The sequence below is a fragment of the Fringilla coelebs genome (assembly GCF_963513975.1).
Source record: "Fringilla coelebs genome assembly, chromosome: 1".
NCBI lineage: Eukaryota > Metazoa > Chordata > Aves > Passeriformes > Fringillidae > Fringilla > Fringilla coelebs.
Genome location: NC_140028.1, coordinates 131,604,852 through 131,619,942, shown reverse-complemented (window position 1 = coordinate 131,619,942; position 15,091 = coordinate 131,604,852). Strand labels below are relative to the sequence as shown.

General features: G+C 39.4%; 1 protein-coding gene across 1 annotated transcript; it reads right to left on the bottom strand.

The window, feature by feature from the left end:
- Positions 1-6,059: 6,059 nt before the first annotated feature.
- On the bottom strand, positions 6,060-14,543 carry SRI (sorcin). The gene is made up of 8 exons (XM_084201401.1): positions 14,399-14,543; positions 13,613-13,696; positions 10,457-10,526; positions 9,730-9,773; positions 8,575-8,722; positions 8,307-8,420; positions 7,803-7,861; positions 6,060-7,120 (listed from the first exon to the last, which is right to left on the bottom strand). Exons 1-8 carry the CDS (start codon positions 14,444-14,446, stop codon positions 7,094-7,096), a joined length of 594 nt encoding a protein of 197 aa, XP_084057527.1. The 5' UTR covers positions 14,447-14,543; the 3' UTR covers positions 6,060-7,093.
- Positions 14,544-15,091: the final 548 nt, after the last annotated feature.

Sequence of the window (15,091 nt, the reverse complement as noted above, 5' to 3'; positions counted from 1 at the left end):
TGATGGAGACTGGAAAATTGAGATTGTATCTAAAAATAATGCTGTGCAATGATGCCACAGTTTAACAAGTAAAGATTTACCTACTAATTCTGGATTTGTTGACTTAAGAACTTTAGTAATCTCAGGCAATATACCAGAGATATTTGTGACTGATAATTTACATATAGTTTTATTATATTTAATTTAGTAGATTCAAGAAGATTGTTAATTTTATAGAGCCTATCTTTGCTTAAATTGTGACTAAAGTCACAACTTGCCAGTCACCTGAAGTGTGACTTGACTTTGAAGATGGCTTCTTCCAAATGATTTAGAGTTCCTGATTTATGAGATGTTGAACCTGCTGAGCTCATGGGCTCATGAAATAATTTTGATTGTGCTATTGAACAAGTGAACCTTTGAGGTATAGCCTGAATTAAAATCAGAAAGAAATTGTGTCAATAGCTAGTGTACCGAAATCCTCTTACTCAAATCCCTATTGCTTGTTTGGACTTAATGGTCTTGTCAATGCTAATGCAACAACTTTTTTCAAAAGCAGAGGTAAGAATGGGTACACATATTATTATAGACATGCATATACTACAAATTCTGACCAAATTTGCTGTAACTTCATTAGTGAATTGATTAATGGATAGAATGTAATGTGAAAGAAGGATGAGACTCCATAATCCTTAAGGATATACTCTTCAGTTAGCCCTTAGGACTTGCTCTGTCATCAAATCCCGTAGCTAGTTGTAAGCAAAGTTATCACACTCCAGTGTAAAACTCAGTGAGCTCCTGTTGTCTTCCATCCCCTTTTCACTTCTACTGAAAAGAATTTTTATGAAACATTCATCCACTAACAGCCTCTGTGAGTTGGCTGACATCAGAAAACTGCTAAAAGTTCGTCACCTTTCCACACTATGAATAGGGTCTTTCCAATGCTGTTAATAATAGTGGGTTAAATGAGGTATTAGGAAGAAATTCTTTACTATGAGGGTGGTGGGACACTGGCACTAGTTGCCCAGAGGAGCTGTGGATGCCCCATCCTTGGAAGTGTTCAAGGCCAGGTTGGATGGGGTTCTGAACAACCTGGTCTAGTGGAAAGTTCTGCCCATGGCAAGGGGGTGGGAACGAGATGATCTTTATGGTCCCTGCCAACCCAGACAATTTAATGATTTTGTGATCTTTTACTTGTGCTATAATCAGATGATGATGCCTCATGTCTTGTGGATTTTGCACTGGTTTTGCTTGGGATGAGTTTAGCTGGTATGAGGTTGTAGTTTGGATTTGTGCTGAAAACACTGTAGATAATACAAGGATTTTTTCAGTTATTGCTGAGCAGTTCTTGAAATGAGCCAAGGCCTTTTCTGCTCTTTACATGCCCCACCAGCAATTGGGCTTGGGGTGCACAAGTAGTTGGGAGGGGACACAGCCAGGACAGCAGACCCAAGGGATACCCTAAACCATATGATGCCATGCTCAGCAACAATCCAGGGGGAAGGCTGGCAGTGAAGAACTGCAGCTCAGGGACTGGTCTGTTGCTGGGGGGCAATTGTTTTCCTTTGCATCACTTGTCTTTTTTGGGTTTTCATTCCCTTTTAATTATTTTTTTTATTATTACTCGAGTTATTTAATTTTAATTATTTACCTGTTCTTATGTCAACCCATGAGTTTTCTCACTTTTACCTTTACAATTCTCTTGCCATCCCACTGGGGGTGGGGACTGAGCAAGCAGCTATTTTGGGGCTTAATTACTTGTGGTTAAACCAGAATGCTACTGGTAAAACCACTTGGTTACTCAGCCATCCTCTGTCTGTCTCACCTTCTAGCATTTTTGAAGGCTAAACCTCGTAAATCACCAAGTCTGTGAACCCAACAGTTCAGCTGTTTCCCTTTTCTCTTGTTCCAAGTCTGAAAATCATGTGTTTCTTTCTCTAAATTGAGTTTCAGTGTCATGGGATAACAGTGGACTGTATGGACCATTGTTTTTAACCACAATATGATGTTATTTGCCTCATTTTTAAAGAGCTTGAGCATTTCAGTCTCTGCTGAATACCAAGAATGGATGAGCTGATGACCCACTATTTGCATGGCTTCCAAATCTTATGTATCAGCAATATGGGATTTGATTTGGGTCCCATTTGACGTGCTCAGTTGGTTGGAGCTCAGTGTTAATAACGCCTGGGTCACGGGTTCAATCACCCTATGGACCACTCACTTAAGAGTTGGACTTGATTATCCTTGTGGGTCTCTTCCCCAGAATATTCTATGATTCCTGAAGACAAATATGAGTAAACTGCAAAAATATGTGCAGGTTGTGATCCCATGACTGGACAGTGGAGTGAGGTTCCTGTGTGCACATAACTATTATTCTAATAAGGCAAGAAAAAATGAAACAGTGAAACTAATTGTGTAAACATAGCTGCAATACAAACGGGACTCTGTTAAGTGTGATTTTTGTCAGAAACTGGAAAGGAAGTAATAGTTTCTATCATTTATGCTAAAAATCTCTGATGTGAGTAGTTTCTAAGTCAGCTTATGGAAACCATTTCTGGTGTCTCAAGTATGGATGCTGATGTAAACTGCAGCTTTGGAAACAGCATCTTCTGCACATGGTATCTTGTCATTCCACAAAGGTTTTCTGTATTTAGAGAAAAGCACTACAACAAAATTATCTCAGACAAGTAAGAAAACAAGCAGTCAAAATAAGTTCAGAACACTTGAGATAATGTACCAGGCTACAAAATTAGTTCACCTAGCCAGATCTGGCAGTTCTAGCTCTTTAAAATCCAGTCTATACCAGTTTCAAAATCACTTCAGCTAAACCAGCTTTAAACTGTTTAAAAACTTCTGCTACTTAAGATGGGCCATAATTGCCATATAACTCAGAAAGAGATGAGGAAAATTTGTGAAAATAAGCACAGAGCTATTAAAAAGAAACATTATCTAGGGGAGGAGTAAAGGAATCAACACAATTTTTAATTGCTAGAGCATAAAATGTCAAAGCAACAATCTTTTATTTTTCTGTTTCTGTATTCCTCTGAATAAAAAAAAAAATAAAGCTTTTGTTTTAAAAAATATCAACATGAGGCCTTAAGACCTTACATATTCTAACTTTAGCATGGAGAGTCTATTTTTACAACCATGTTAGAAATTCTGTAAATAGGCCTGACTGACCTTGTAAGTGGAGTGGTGCGAGCAGCTAATCATGCAATATTGTAAGGCTCTGTAGAACAGCAAATGCTAATTTAGTTTGATTATTGGTACAAGAACTCCTGCTCACTGCCTGTGTAGACTCTGCATACTTTACGCTTGGAAATACAGTCCAGAACATACTCAAACTGTGAATATATAACCTGATTTTTCTTTTCTTAAGGATAAAAATATATTACAATAGGTAATATTTTATATAGAATACAGTACTTATTTTTATTGTTGCATAAATGCAAAATATTTTTTTCAGAATAGCAAAGCATTATGGAATTTTTAATCTGCTGGAGAAAACACTATTTACTGTATGACCAGTTCTTTCAGCAAAGCTTTTGGGGTGGTACATACCAACTGGCTCTGCCAGCTTCATTTTGTGCTGATGTTTAACTTGGGCATTGCTGTAAAAAAAAAGCTGTTTTTTCACCCATACTAGCCGTTACTGAAAGAGGCAAGGAGAATCATGTTTCACCACTGTGGCTGGGCTAGTGTTGGCAAAAACAATGATTTGCATCATATCATTGTCTTTGCTAGGTGAAATTCTTTAAAAATCGTACCTGAAGTAATAAAAATGCAAGATTTTGACAAACATCAAAACGAAGCACTGCAGTTTACAACTTTCTAGCTTTGAGTGTGATATTTTTGTCATAAACATTACAGGCATTGGGCTGTTGAATTAATCTGGCTTTCATGTAGCTAAACAAAATGTTGCTTTTTATAAAATCAAATCATAGTAATTTGGGGTTCTAAATTCCTGCTCACTTTTAATAATAACAGCGTCACAGTATCCACTTCTACAAGAGTATTTAATACAAATGCCTGTGGTTTTCAATGTTACTAACATATTGTAACATCAGTAAAGTGACTTTCAATGACAAAGACTCTTGTGTGTATTTTGTTCTTCTGAGTCACTGTATTTAGCACTTTCTGTTTTATAGATCTCTATAAAGATGTTGCATGCAAGGGAAAAGGCTAATAGAAGAATATAGATGTTATTCTTCAAATTCTAAGGTTGAAAATGATCCAGTGACCTTCTCAAATCTTTGTCTAAGGGGCCTACTGTTCTCAAAGCAAATCTAAAATTACTATTCCTTAGTTTGCCTGTTTGAGGGCAACCTAGGAAAAATACCTATTTGAAGCTATGCCTGGTGGTTGGCTCAAAGGTCGAGAGCAATCACCCCACCTGAAATCACACTTGGTGTCACGTGAGTATCCTTCCCAGTACACCTTGTAGGAAAGAGAAACCAGCAATTCTGAGAACAACTGTTTCTCTAAAGCAGGTAACTTCCATATTCAATCTGTCTACTGAATCTACTCTTAATGGGGAAGCAATTTTTGCAAAGGTTTCAGGTGGCTTTTTTTTAGCTATGACAGCAAATTCTGTACTAAATCGTTAGCATCTGTATGTATTAGCTTAGTTTCTCTCTAAACTTTAAAGATTATCTATCTCATCAGTCCCTGTGAATATACTATTTTTGAAATGCTGATATAAAACAAAAAGCTACTTTTTCTGGAGGACCAGAATTTTCTCCTGGATTTGGAACAATTTTTTTCCAGTTTTCTCTGGTTTATGTTTACAAGACTACTGAAGAAAACCCTATTGGTTCACACTGCTTTCTTGCAGCATTTCCCTGCCCAGTAACTGGCTGGTGCCAAAATACTGATTCAGCCTGGGGAAATAAACTGAGAAAGACTTGAGTTTTGGGTCCTTGGGTCTTGAGTGCTTTGGTCCACTTGAGTCAGCTGTCCTCACTGAATTCCTACCCAGCCTCTTGCCCACACTCAGCCTATTCACTGTGATTGCAGAGTGAGAAACTGAGAAGACCCGGACACTGTGCAAGCACTGCCCAGCAACAGCTGAAACATTGCTGTGTCATTGCTGATGATTAGTTACAAATCTGAGCCTTCGGGCAGCTATACAGAAAATTAATTTTATCCCAGCAAAGCTACTACAAGACCAGAAACACAATTAAGCAGAAGTAAAGATGTGTGGGAAATGAACATTTTGGTAAAGATCTCTTATTATTCTTAGGGTAAAATTAAGTGTAAGGATGAGCACTCTATATATACAAAATACTCAAATCTCTACAGGAAAAACAGCCTTTTTTCACACTCTTACTAACCTCATCAGCTGTCAAAGGTTTGAACTGCAGCAGAACTGATGTTGGCTGCTACACTCAGACAAACTTGTGGATTTTGGTCTTTCCATTAGAAATACTTCTGGTAGTATTCCATCTGTTTCCAACTTTATGTGCAATAGGACAATGTACTGTCGGAATGTGAATATATAATGCTGTCTTTGACTTCGAAATTCATTATGAGGGTAGAAAGAGAACTAGCTTCTGTAATGAAACTACAAGCAATACCCAAAAGATTCTAAATTTAAGCAGTAAGTACAAGTTGCTTCTTTAGGGAAGATGAGCCTGCTTTGAATTTACAGCCTAGAAACTAAAGTGCCAGATTTAATAGACACCTCCACAAAGCAGGGTACAATACAGTATCTTCGAGTGAGATTCCTGCTCTGAGGAGCTCGTTTGTCCAATAATGTATATTTATATGTGTCTATATATATATGCACATATGTGCAGTTTCGCTTTCATTCCTAAATGCAAAGATTCCTCCCCAAAACTGCCCTAAACTACTTATTTAAGAAATATACTTTTAACATTCTTCTGGCATTGTGTTCACAAGCAGCAAAACAACATATATCACTCCTCTGTGGTGACCAAAATTAACAAAAGTTTCATGAACTTATTTTATTGGAAAAAAGTTTGTACTACCTCTGTACAGTTGTGCTGTTCCCTCTTCCATACAATGTCCATTTTCCCCATTTCTCAAAAATCCCTACAACAAAAGCAACAATAAAACCTCCACCAAAAAAAAATCCCATTTCTTCCCCCTGAAAAGCCTTAGGCAGGTAAGTCTTGCCTGTCTGTATCTGCTTTCATTGGTAACTATTGCTGTGATCTGAAAGAGTAACATGGTAAGAATTTTTTCCAAGTGGGTTTTGGCCCTTGTGTGTTAGCTGGCATATTGAGGCACAAAGGCCACGTACTATGGGTTAAAGTGGAGGAGACAGCAACATTTATTTACATGTGAATGAAGTCTGTCTGTCTGAGAAGGGAGAGTTGATGGCACAAACTGACACAGCACAGCTTTTGTATGTTTAAAAGTGTTTTATGTAGTAACACAAATGAAGCAAGAATCTTACAAGAACAAAGCCCCCAGTAACAGGGCACAAGGCTAGGAGAGTTTTCTGCTATGTTTTGTTGCATCCCTGCTTAGAAGAAGTTCTAGCAGGTAGTCTTACACTCAGTGCATGGTGTCACAGGCTTCATCTTCAAAAGAACTGACAAAGTAAGTAACCAAAACTTACTGACATTTTAACAGACCAGTGCAAAATGACCATTCCAAAACCCCTTTTAGTTTGTACATCTGTCCTATGTTGTCAAAGACAAAAAAATATGTATCCTCTTAAGTCATACACATGTTACTGTTTAAGTCAGAGAACATTAGGTGGCATTCCAGAAACTGATTTTAGTGAATCATGGGAAAAAAGTAGACACATACTGAAAATCTTACCATTTGTGTGATCTGAGTTATACACAGTGAATTGCAAGTTTATGAAAATAAAAGCAGCTTTAATAATCACAGATTGGAAGTTAAAAGACAACAGTACATGAGTAGTTAATATTCATTATCAAGACTAAAAATGTGTGAAAAGGGATGCCTTCATAAAATATGCAATTTCCAATATTGAAATACACAATCATTGGAGAACTTGGCAAAGCAAAACACATACTGGAATGTTAAATCATGATCATCCACAGCTTGCTTCCTTTTGATTAAGATGCTCATAAAACTGGAATGTTAAATCATGATCATCCACAGCTTGCTTCCTTTTGATTTAGATGCTCATAACACACTGTATGAACTGAAAAGAGAATAACCACTTCTTAGATGTATGACAGAGAACGAGTTTTTACTTTTTCTCCTACAATACTCATTGTCGCTAAACTTTTCTGTACAGAAATCAGCCCACAAATAGTAAAGCTTTAAAATACATGTGAAAAAAGCAAATAGTTAATTAAAGCAAAGCATCTCATTAATGATACCAACAACAACAAAAATAAAAACTACCACACATGGTCTTGCCCCCACTCCAAAAAAACCCTGTAAACCCCAAAATCCCCAAATCCAAGACGAATTGAATCTAGTGTTCTCTTTTTGCTGCACAGATGTGGCTAGGAAGCCAAGACCCAGAAGCCTGACTGAGTGTGATTCGTCCACCAACCCTTCCCAGGAAAAATGCCTATCAAGCTTTAAAACAGAAAATGAAAAAAAAAAAAGTCACAGAAAGAGATGCTAGCAAGTGATGTAGCTTCTTTGATCTTCTTGAACCATACTGGTTAGAAGTTCAGAAAAAGGTACACAACATTTTATAGAACTCTGTAAAATATACAAAAGCTTTTTGAGACAATACTCAACATGCCCTAGAACTTCTGAGTTCTCACTGTATGTGTAGGGAAGGCACAAACTCAAATCATTACTGCTTGTCTTAAGTTTCTCTTCTGTTTTACTCTGGAATTTTAATAGATTCCTGAAGATTTACTTACATCATCATAGTGGAAGTTCACAAAACCCTGCTGAGTTGCATCCCTTCTTCTAAAGCATTCTGCAAAAATTCATTAAGAAAACAGAAACCAGGTAAGAAGAATTACAAACAAACAATTTTTTAAAGTGTATAGTACTTTCCTAAAATTTCCCACGTCACATAAAGGAGAACATGATGGAGAATACTGCAACTCATTCCAAGACTTAATTTCCCATTCTAAATTTTTGTGTTTGTCATATGCAGCCCTTTATGTTCTGTTAATAAACAAAGTTTCCCAATTTTGGTAACATTACTCTTCCAGTCTCTGGAGTAAACCCTGCATTAGAATAAAGTCCTTTTTTTCATGGGAATTTAAAAAATGCTGATCTATAATTGTCTGTAGACTATTGATAGAAACCTCTTTTGTAGTATGCTGAAGTTGAACTTGAGATAACGGAACCAACAGGTTTTATTAAATAAAAATATATTATGGGGATGACAGCAACAAGGCTATAATCCAGCATACCAGTGAGAGCTCGGAGTTTCACACAGCAGGCAATGTAATCATCAAATGCAATCTTTCCTTGAGTGCTGTATCTCTTTGTGATTGCAGTCACAGCCTGTGGGCTCAGCCTAAATCCTATTTGAAAATAAAAAGTCTTATTTTGAAAAGCCAGGTAAGCTAATAGAATCCAACACGTTTTCATTGGAAATATCATGTGTTAGTTACTGCAGGATGATAACTGGGAAAAGGTGTGAGTCAGTGTCAGAAGCAAGAACATTTCACAACTTACCCATAGCCATCAAGGCTTTCTCAAGTTCCTGACGATCCACTGCGCCACTTCCATCACTGTCAAAAGTTACAAAGTGTTGCTTCCAGCCATTGATCACAGCCCAGAGCTCTTTAAACTCATTAAATCCCAGTGTGCCAGACATATCCCTCTGATTTCAAAGCTAAGAAAAACATTTCTCAACTAAACAAAACCACCAACAAAAAGTGACAAACAAAAACCAACAAACAAAAAAGGCATCTCTCTGTAGTTAAAAATTCTCACTTGAAGGCCAATATTAATACAATTTTACTGTTAATTATTTCTCTTGTAGAACATTAACTAAAGCAACCCCCAGCACAGATGAAAGTAATTCTTCCCAAAACCTAAGGTCAGAGAACCTGCTCTCCCCACTTCTTCCCAGTGAAACCTACTAAAGCCATTTTCTTTTTGTGAATTCTACTTTAGTTGACGTCATTCTCTTTAACCTGCTGCTACATAATCGTAACCAATTAAATACATAGCTGAAATAAAAACAGATGCCAAAGAATAAATTGTTATATTAGTTCTCTCGTATTCTAAGTGGTTTGCTCAAGATGAGCTAAGAGCCCTTTCAGTTTAATTTCTGCATTTTTCTTTTTAAGCAGTAAACTTTAAATTTAAATTTCGGCTTACAAACCTCTAAAGATTCCAACCTTACACAGTATATACTGCTGAATGCCATATACCATTCCATTAGATACTCAAAGCTGATTCATTCATGGAACAGGATTTAGGAGGACTTAGATTGCATTCAGGCTGTGTACTACAAATGCTTAAAATTCATTAGGAAGGATGAGAAATCGAAAAGGTATCCTATTTGAAAAGCACAATGAGTGATTTGCACAATACTTTATTCTGGGCCACCAGACCTGACTTTTCATACATTTAATGGAGAAACAGTTCCCCTGGCTTAGAGGGATACCGCTTGCTGTAAAATGATTGGTCACATTTATTTACTATTTCTTCACTTGTTAAAATTAGTGAGAATGGAGTTTTGTATCTTCCCAATCATAATGATCACAAGGCTTATCAAGTAAAGGCTGAATGGAAACTACAAAGTATTTCCGAAATGTTTTGGCACTCTCTCATCTTTGCTTACATAATGCAAAAATCTTTACATTTCATACTAAAGGATACATCCAGCATTGAGATCATAAGTCTGCAAGTCTCTAGGTTGAAAGCTGTTAAAATTAGAAAAAGGAAAAATAAATTAAGAGCATATGCTTCAGTTTTATCTAGACATAAAATTCCAGATTATAAATTTAAATTATATAAACTATTATGTAATTGGTTCCCCTGTATACAGCCATACCATATTTTTCATCCAAGTAAGAGCCATTACTTGTTAGAAAAACTGACAGCAGACTATTTGAAGGCAATTCAAGTTATATTTAAAGTTAACTTGCTCTTATCTTAATCCACAACAGTTTTGGGTTTCAAAGTGGTCATTTATATTCCCCCCCCCCCCCAATAGCCACCACTTGAGCAAGCCAGTTTCACTCACAGAAGCTATAAACTGAACAGGAGGTTTCCCAGCAGAGGAGTAATAACAGATTTTGGTCAATATCAAAGCTCAGTTCAGACCACAGCAAAGCATCTTTTAAAGAACTGTCTGTCCATTACAAAACAAAGCACTTCAACTCCACTGCCCAGCAGAGTGAGGAACTAAGGAGGCTGAGAAGGCAAATCCCTGGCACACAGAACTGGATACAGAGAATTTACATGTCCAAGATATGGAAAGGAAACCCATTTGCCATGCAAAGAAAAAAACCCAGCTCTGCAGAAGGCACTACTACACACGTTTTCCAGGGAAGAAGAATTAGTGTGCTTTAGATGTGCTTGTTCATTCAAATCATTAACTTACGTTTATATGCTCCTGCAATCCCTGACTGGGTGAGACATCTCTGTAGCTCATCAGCATCTATTTGTCCATCCTTTCGATAACAGAAGATGTATCAGCTATTAATACCCTCTCCCAGGCTGCTTATTCCCAGTACCCACTCCCTTTCCAGTGGCATTCAATTAGTTATGCTTCTCAAGACATCCTTATAATTCACAAATACAAAAATTCCTGTTCTTTAAAGTATTAAGTTGCTAGTAGAACAAGCAAATGTAGAAAGCAAAGAACTTTGAAAGAAAAACAAAACTAACTCAGAAAAGATACCTATCCGCATGGCTTGGAAAAAGCCTCACTTCCAACAAATCCTGCTCAGGGCCAAATAGAGAAAACAACTGCCAATTCATGGAAAGCAATGAGCTGCCAGAAGTGGAGGAGGAATTCTAAGTTTTATTCCTCACATCCCCAACATGAAGTTTGGTTCACACAGAGTTTAATTTAACCTCATTCAGGAATGGAACATTATGTCTGTAGACATAAAAAAATGATGACACTTCTACAAAGCATTAGAAAGTGAAAAGCCAAGTCAAGGGAGGTTTAGGTAGCTATTAGAATAGAAGGTTTTTTGTCCAGAGTGGCTGAGCACTGGAATGGGCTTCCCAGTGAAGTGATCACAGCACCAAGCCTGACAGAGTTGAAGAAGTATTTCAACAACACACTTGGGCACTTGGTTTGACTCTTGGGGTGTCTTTAGCAGGGCCAGGAGTTGGACTCAGTGATCCTTGTGGGTACCTTCCAACTCAGCATGTTCTATGATTCTGTTTGCTAGAGCATTTTTCTTATGTTTTTAAACCCATTTTTGAAAACTCTTTTTTCAAGAATAGAGATATACTACTGAATGATGTGGTGGGAAGGGCACAGCTTTATAACTTTCAGAAATTAAGTATCATTGTTTAGAAGACAAATAGTAGTTATATGTTAAATGATATTTGACAAGGTCTGAAAAAAAGGCAACAATGTTTTGATTCTATGTAAAGTTAATGGACAGTAAACCCAAATTTGCTTCCTATCTACTCTATCAGTCTAATTATACAGATGTATTTAATACTTTATATTCATGGGGGGGGGAAAGGAAGAGATTTGAAATAGCCGTTAATATTAAGTAACTCTTCAAAGGCTTTGTACCTTCTGAAATAAAGATAAGAACTGCATAACTTTAAAATAGAGGAAGATAGAAAGGCATGACTGTAATCAAGATTAACATTACCAAAAATATACTTGTCTTTTTTGTTTTTTTTTAGTTGAACATACACAGGTTAAACTAGACAATGCATATGGGCTTTGCAAACAGGCTAAACAATAAATTATTACTTCCTACGAAGACAGACTCAATTGAAAAAAGATTTGAAACAATATTTTTGGCTGAACAAAGGAAATTAATTCATCAAGTCAAAGACAAGTCGTAAACTACTTCAAAGAAAGTTCAGAGAAAACATTAAATATTATACAGCATAAAAGCAACACAGCAGCAAACCAAAACCAAAATATACTAATTCTACAGTAAGTACAGATGGATAACTGAGCTTTTTGGATGGCCATAAAAGCAACTGATAATTTATCTGTTACATGTCACTGTCTCCTTACAGGGTTTTTACTTCTGCACAGCCACAGGTACCAGAAACAGACACCTCAGATTCCAAGGATAACTTCAAAAGCTACTGAGTTTATTTTAGTAAGGAATGATTTCTACAAATAGAAAGCATTTCAGAGTATTAACTTAAGTACTCTTAAGTGCTAACTTGATCATACCCATCAACTCACTGGGTATGTGTAGTATCCAGCTCCCAGTATCCATGCCTCACTTAAGAAAGCTGGGCATGCTCTGTGTTTTGCTGAGATCCAGCTCCTGCCACCTCCTCTCCACAGTGCTGTATCCTGTTTGCTGCTACCTCCCTTTCTCTTTACAACAGGAGCTTGTTCATTTGTCCAGCTGCTGATTCCTGGCACACATCCAGGAGGCACCTGCACGCAGACACATCTCAGCTGGCAGACAAAGTGTCAGCACATTAGGCAGAACTCAGCTCTGGGCTCCACCTTCTCAGAAAGGCCTCACTACACACAGGTCATTCCAGTGCTCTCCTTTACTAAAAAACACATGGTCTAAATATTTTCATAAGCAGTTAGAAGAAGATACAGCCTGCAAGATGCATTATTAATTCAAAAGACTAACACAGAGAACAAAACTAATCCAAGTTATGGTGGGAATCTGAACATCAGCTAATATTGCTGAATTTAAATTTTCATGTTGTGGTTGCATCTTCCTGAGGATAGCAGACCCAAGAGCAGAGTTTTAGATTTGCACACACCCTACAGGTGTGCAATATAGCTAAAATATATATAAATAGCTACAATGTAGCAAACAAACACGGAAGTTCAGCTCAATAAACCTAACTTAATTGCTCCTAAACTCTGTAATACAGTTCAAAAAGCACTTATTTCTAGCAACATACATGAACACACAAAAGCAATATATGCCACAAAATTACAGGAAAGAAATGAAAAATGCAGCACAGAATGATGGGGAAGGAAAAAAAAAAAGTTGTGAAAGCCTTTCCTCTAAAAGAATAATCACTCTATGTTACCAGTAAACCCAGATGTTGGCACAACCCATGACTGCTTTTCCATTTGTGAGTCTATTAAGATCATGTAATGACCTCTTTCCTGTTAGCATTTCCTGCTCTTAGCCAGGCCATCTCCACAGCCCACGCTTCCCACTGTTTCTCTTCTCTTTCTCCTAAACCTGGCAGCATTCACCAACCCAGAGCTGAGTCACAATTCAGTTATAAAACTTCGTGCATCCATATATTCCCTGTAAATACCTATATAGGAAATAGAGGCATACACGGCTATGTTTGTGTATATATGTATGTATTTACACATACAATACAGAAACTAACAGCATTATTTAAATGGTATAGTTCCTGTATGTATACAGCTACAACACAGACCAATACAGCTACACATAGCAAACAGGCTAAGCAAAACAATTATGGATTTGAGTTTTTTAACTAGAAACAACAGTTTTTTTCACTGCAAATACTAGGCATATCTCCTTCCAAAGGTAGAGAGTATTCCCCAGGAAGAAAAAAAATCCAAGAAGTAAATAACATTTTATAAGTTTACCTGCCCTCCTACTGCAGCAAAATAACCATACAAAGGATCCTGAGCTTGTCCAGGGAATGCTGGTCCTCCTGGAGCTCCTCCATACTTTGGAAACAAAAAAGAAAATTAATTTTAATTCAGTGATTCAGTTAAGGATCTGTACTTATCAACTTACATTTTTATATACACACCATGCCTTAAAAAAAAATTAAAAAATCAAACCAACCAAAAACGAAACTCCTCATGAAAAAAATCTCCCAAACCAACTCTCAATTTCAGTCCTGATATACTAATGTACTGTAAAATAAACAAATCAGTGTAAAACCTTGACCAGGAGCAATCGACTGATCTATACAGCCTGGTCTATCTCAGCAAGGTTTCGTTTTCTTCTACCCTAAGCAGAAAACGACGTGCCGAAGAAATACTAAGGCACTGCAATTTTTTTCTTCCACTTCAGAAAAGTTGAGCAAAACAGATGTCTAGGGCAAATACATGGAAGAATATGCATTAATTGTGAAAACCCTTACATAAAACTGATTCCTAAGTGAAAATTCTGGAATGACCCCCTCAGCACTGACTTTCTCCCCGACAGCAGCTGCGGGGAGACGCCTCCTCCCTCCCTCCCTTCCCCCGCCAGCGCAGCCCCGAGCTGGCGCCCGCGGCCCCTCCCGGCGGGAGCGACGGCCGGAGGCCGGGCACACCCCGACCGGGCACACCCCGCCGGACCGGGCACACCCCTCCCGACCGGGCTCCCGCGGCTCCCCCCGGCCCGCCGGCCACATGCCCCGCGGGCCCCGGCGCCCTCACCCCGCCCTGGTAGAAGCCGCCGGGTGCCGGCTGTCCGGGATACGCCATCTTCGCCTGGCACCGGCTCCAGCGGTCCGGCTGCGCCCGGGAGCAACCACCCGGATACGGAGGGAGGGCGGCGACTTCCAGCCCCGGCCCTTCCCGGAGCCAGCGTCCCGCCACCGCCGGGCGGGGCAAGTGGCGACCTTCCGTCACCAGGGCAGCGGGCGGTGCCGGGCGGTGCCGTCGGGAGGTGAGGGACCACCCTCTCCGATCTCCTCCCCTCCAAGTTTCCCCTCCGGCACGGTGGTACAGCCCCGTGGCCCCGCGGCGGCCTTTCCGGGCGGGGCGGGGCGCGGCGGGGCGCGGCGCTGCCCGGGGCTTGCCCGCATGGCTCTGTCAGTGCCGGGGATGGGCGGGGAGCGCTGAGGGCGCTGGGCTCGGCGCTGGGTGCCGGCCAAGGCCTGCGGGCTCAGGTTGCCGGCGGCACCTGGCCAGGAGGAGGAGGAGGAGGCTGCGCCCCGGAGCCAGCGGCCGCGGGCAGCGGAGGTGGAGCCGGTCCCTGGCGCATCCCGGGCCTGCCGCTCCGGGAAAGCGGTGTTCTGTGGCGGCTGTGACCCGCTAAGGCGACAGGAGAGCTCCCGACATGTTCACCGGTTAATCGGTTGAGTTGATAGCAGATTATTTCAGAACCACCGACTCGTGGTTTACCAA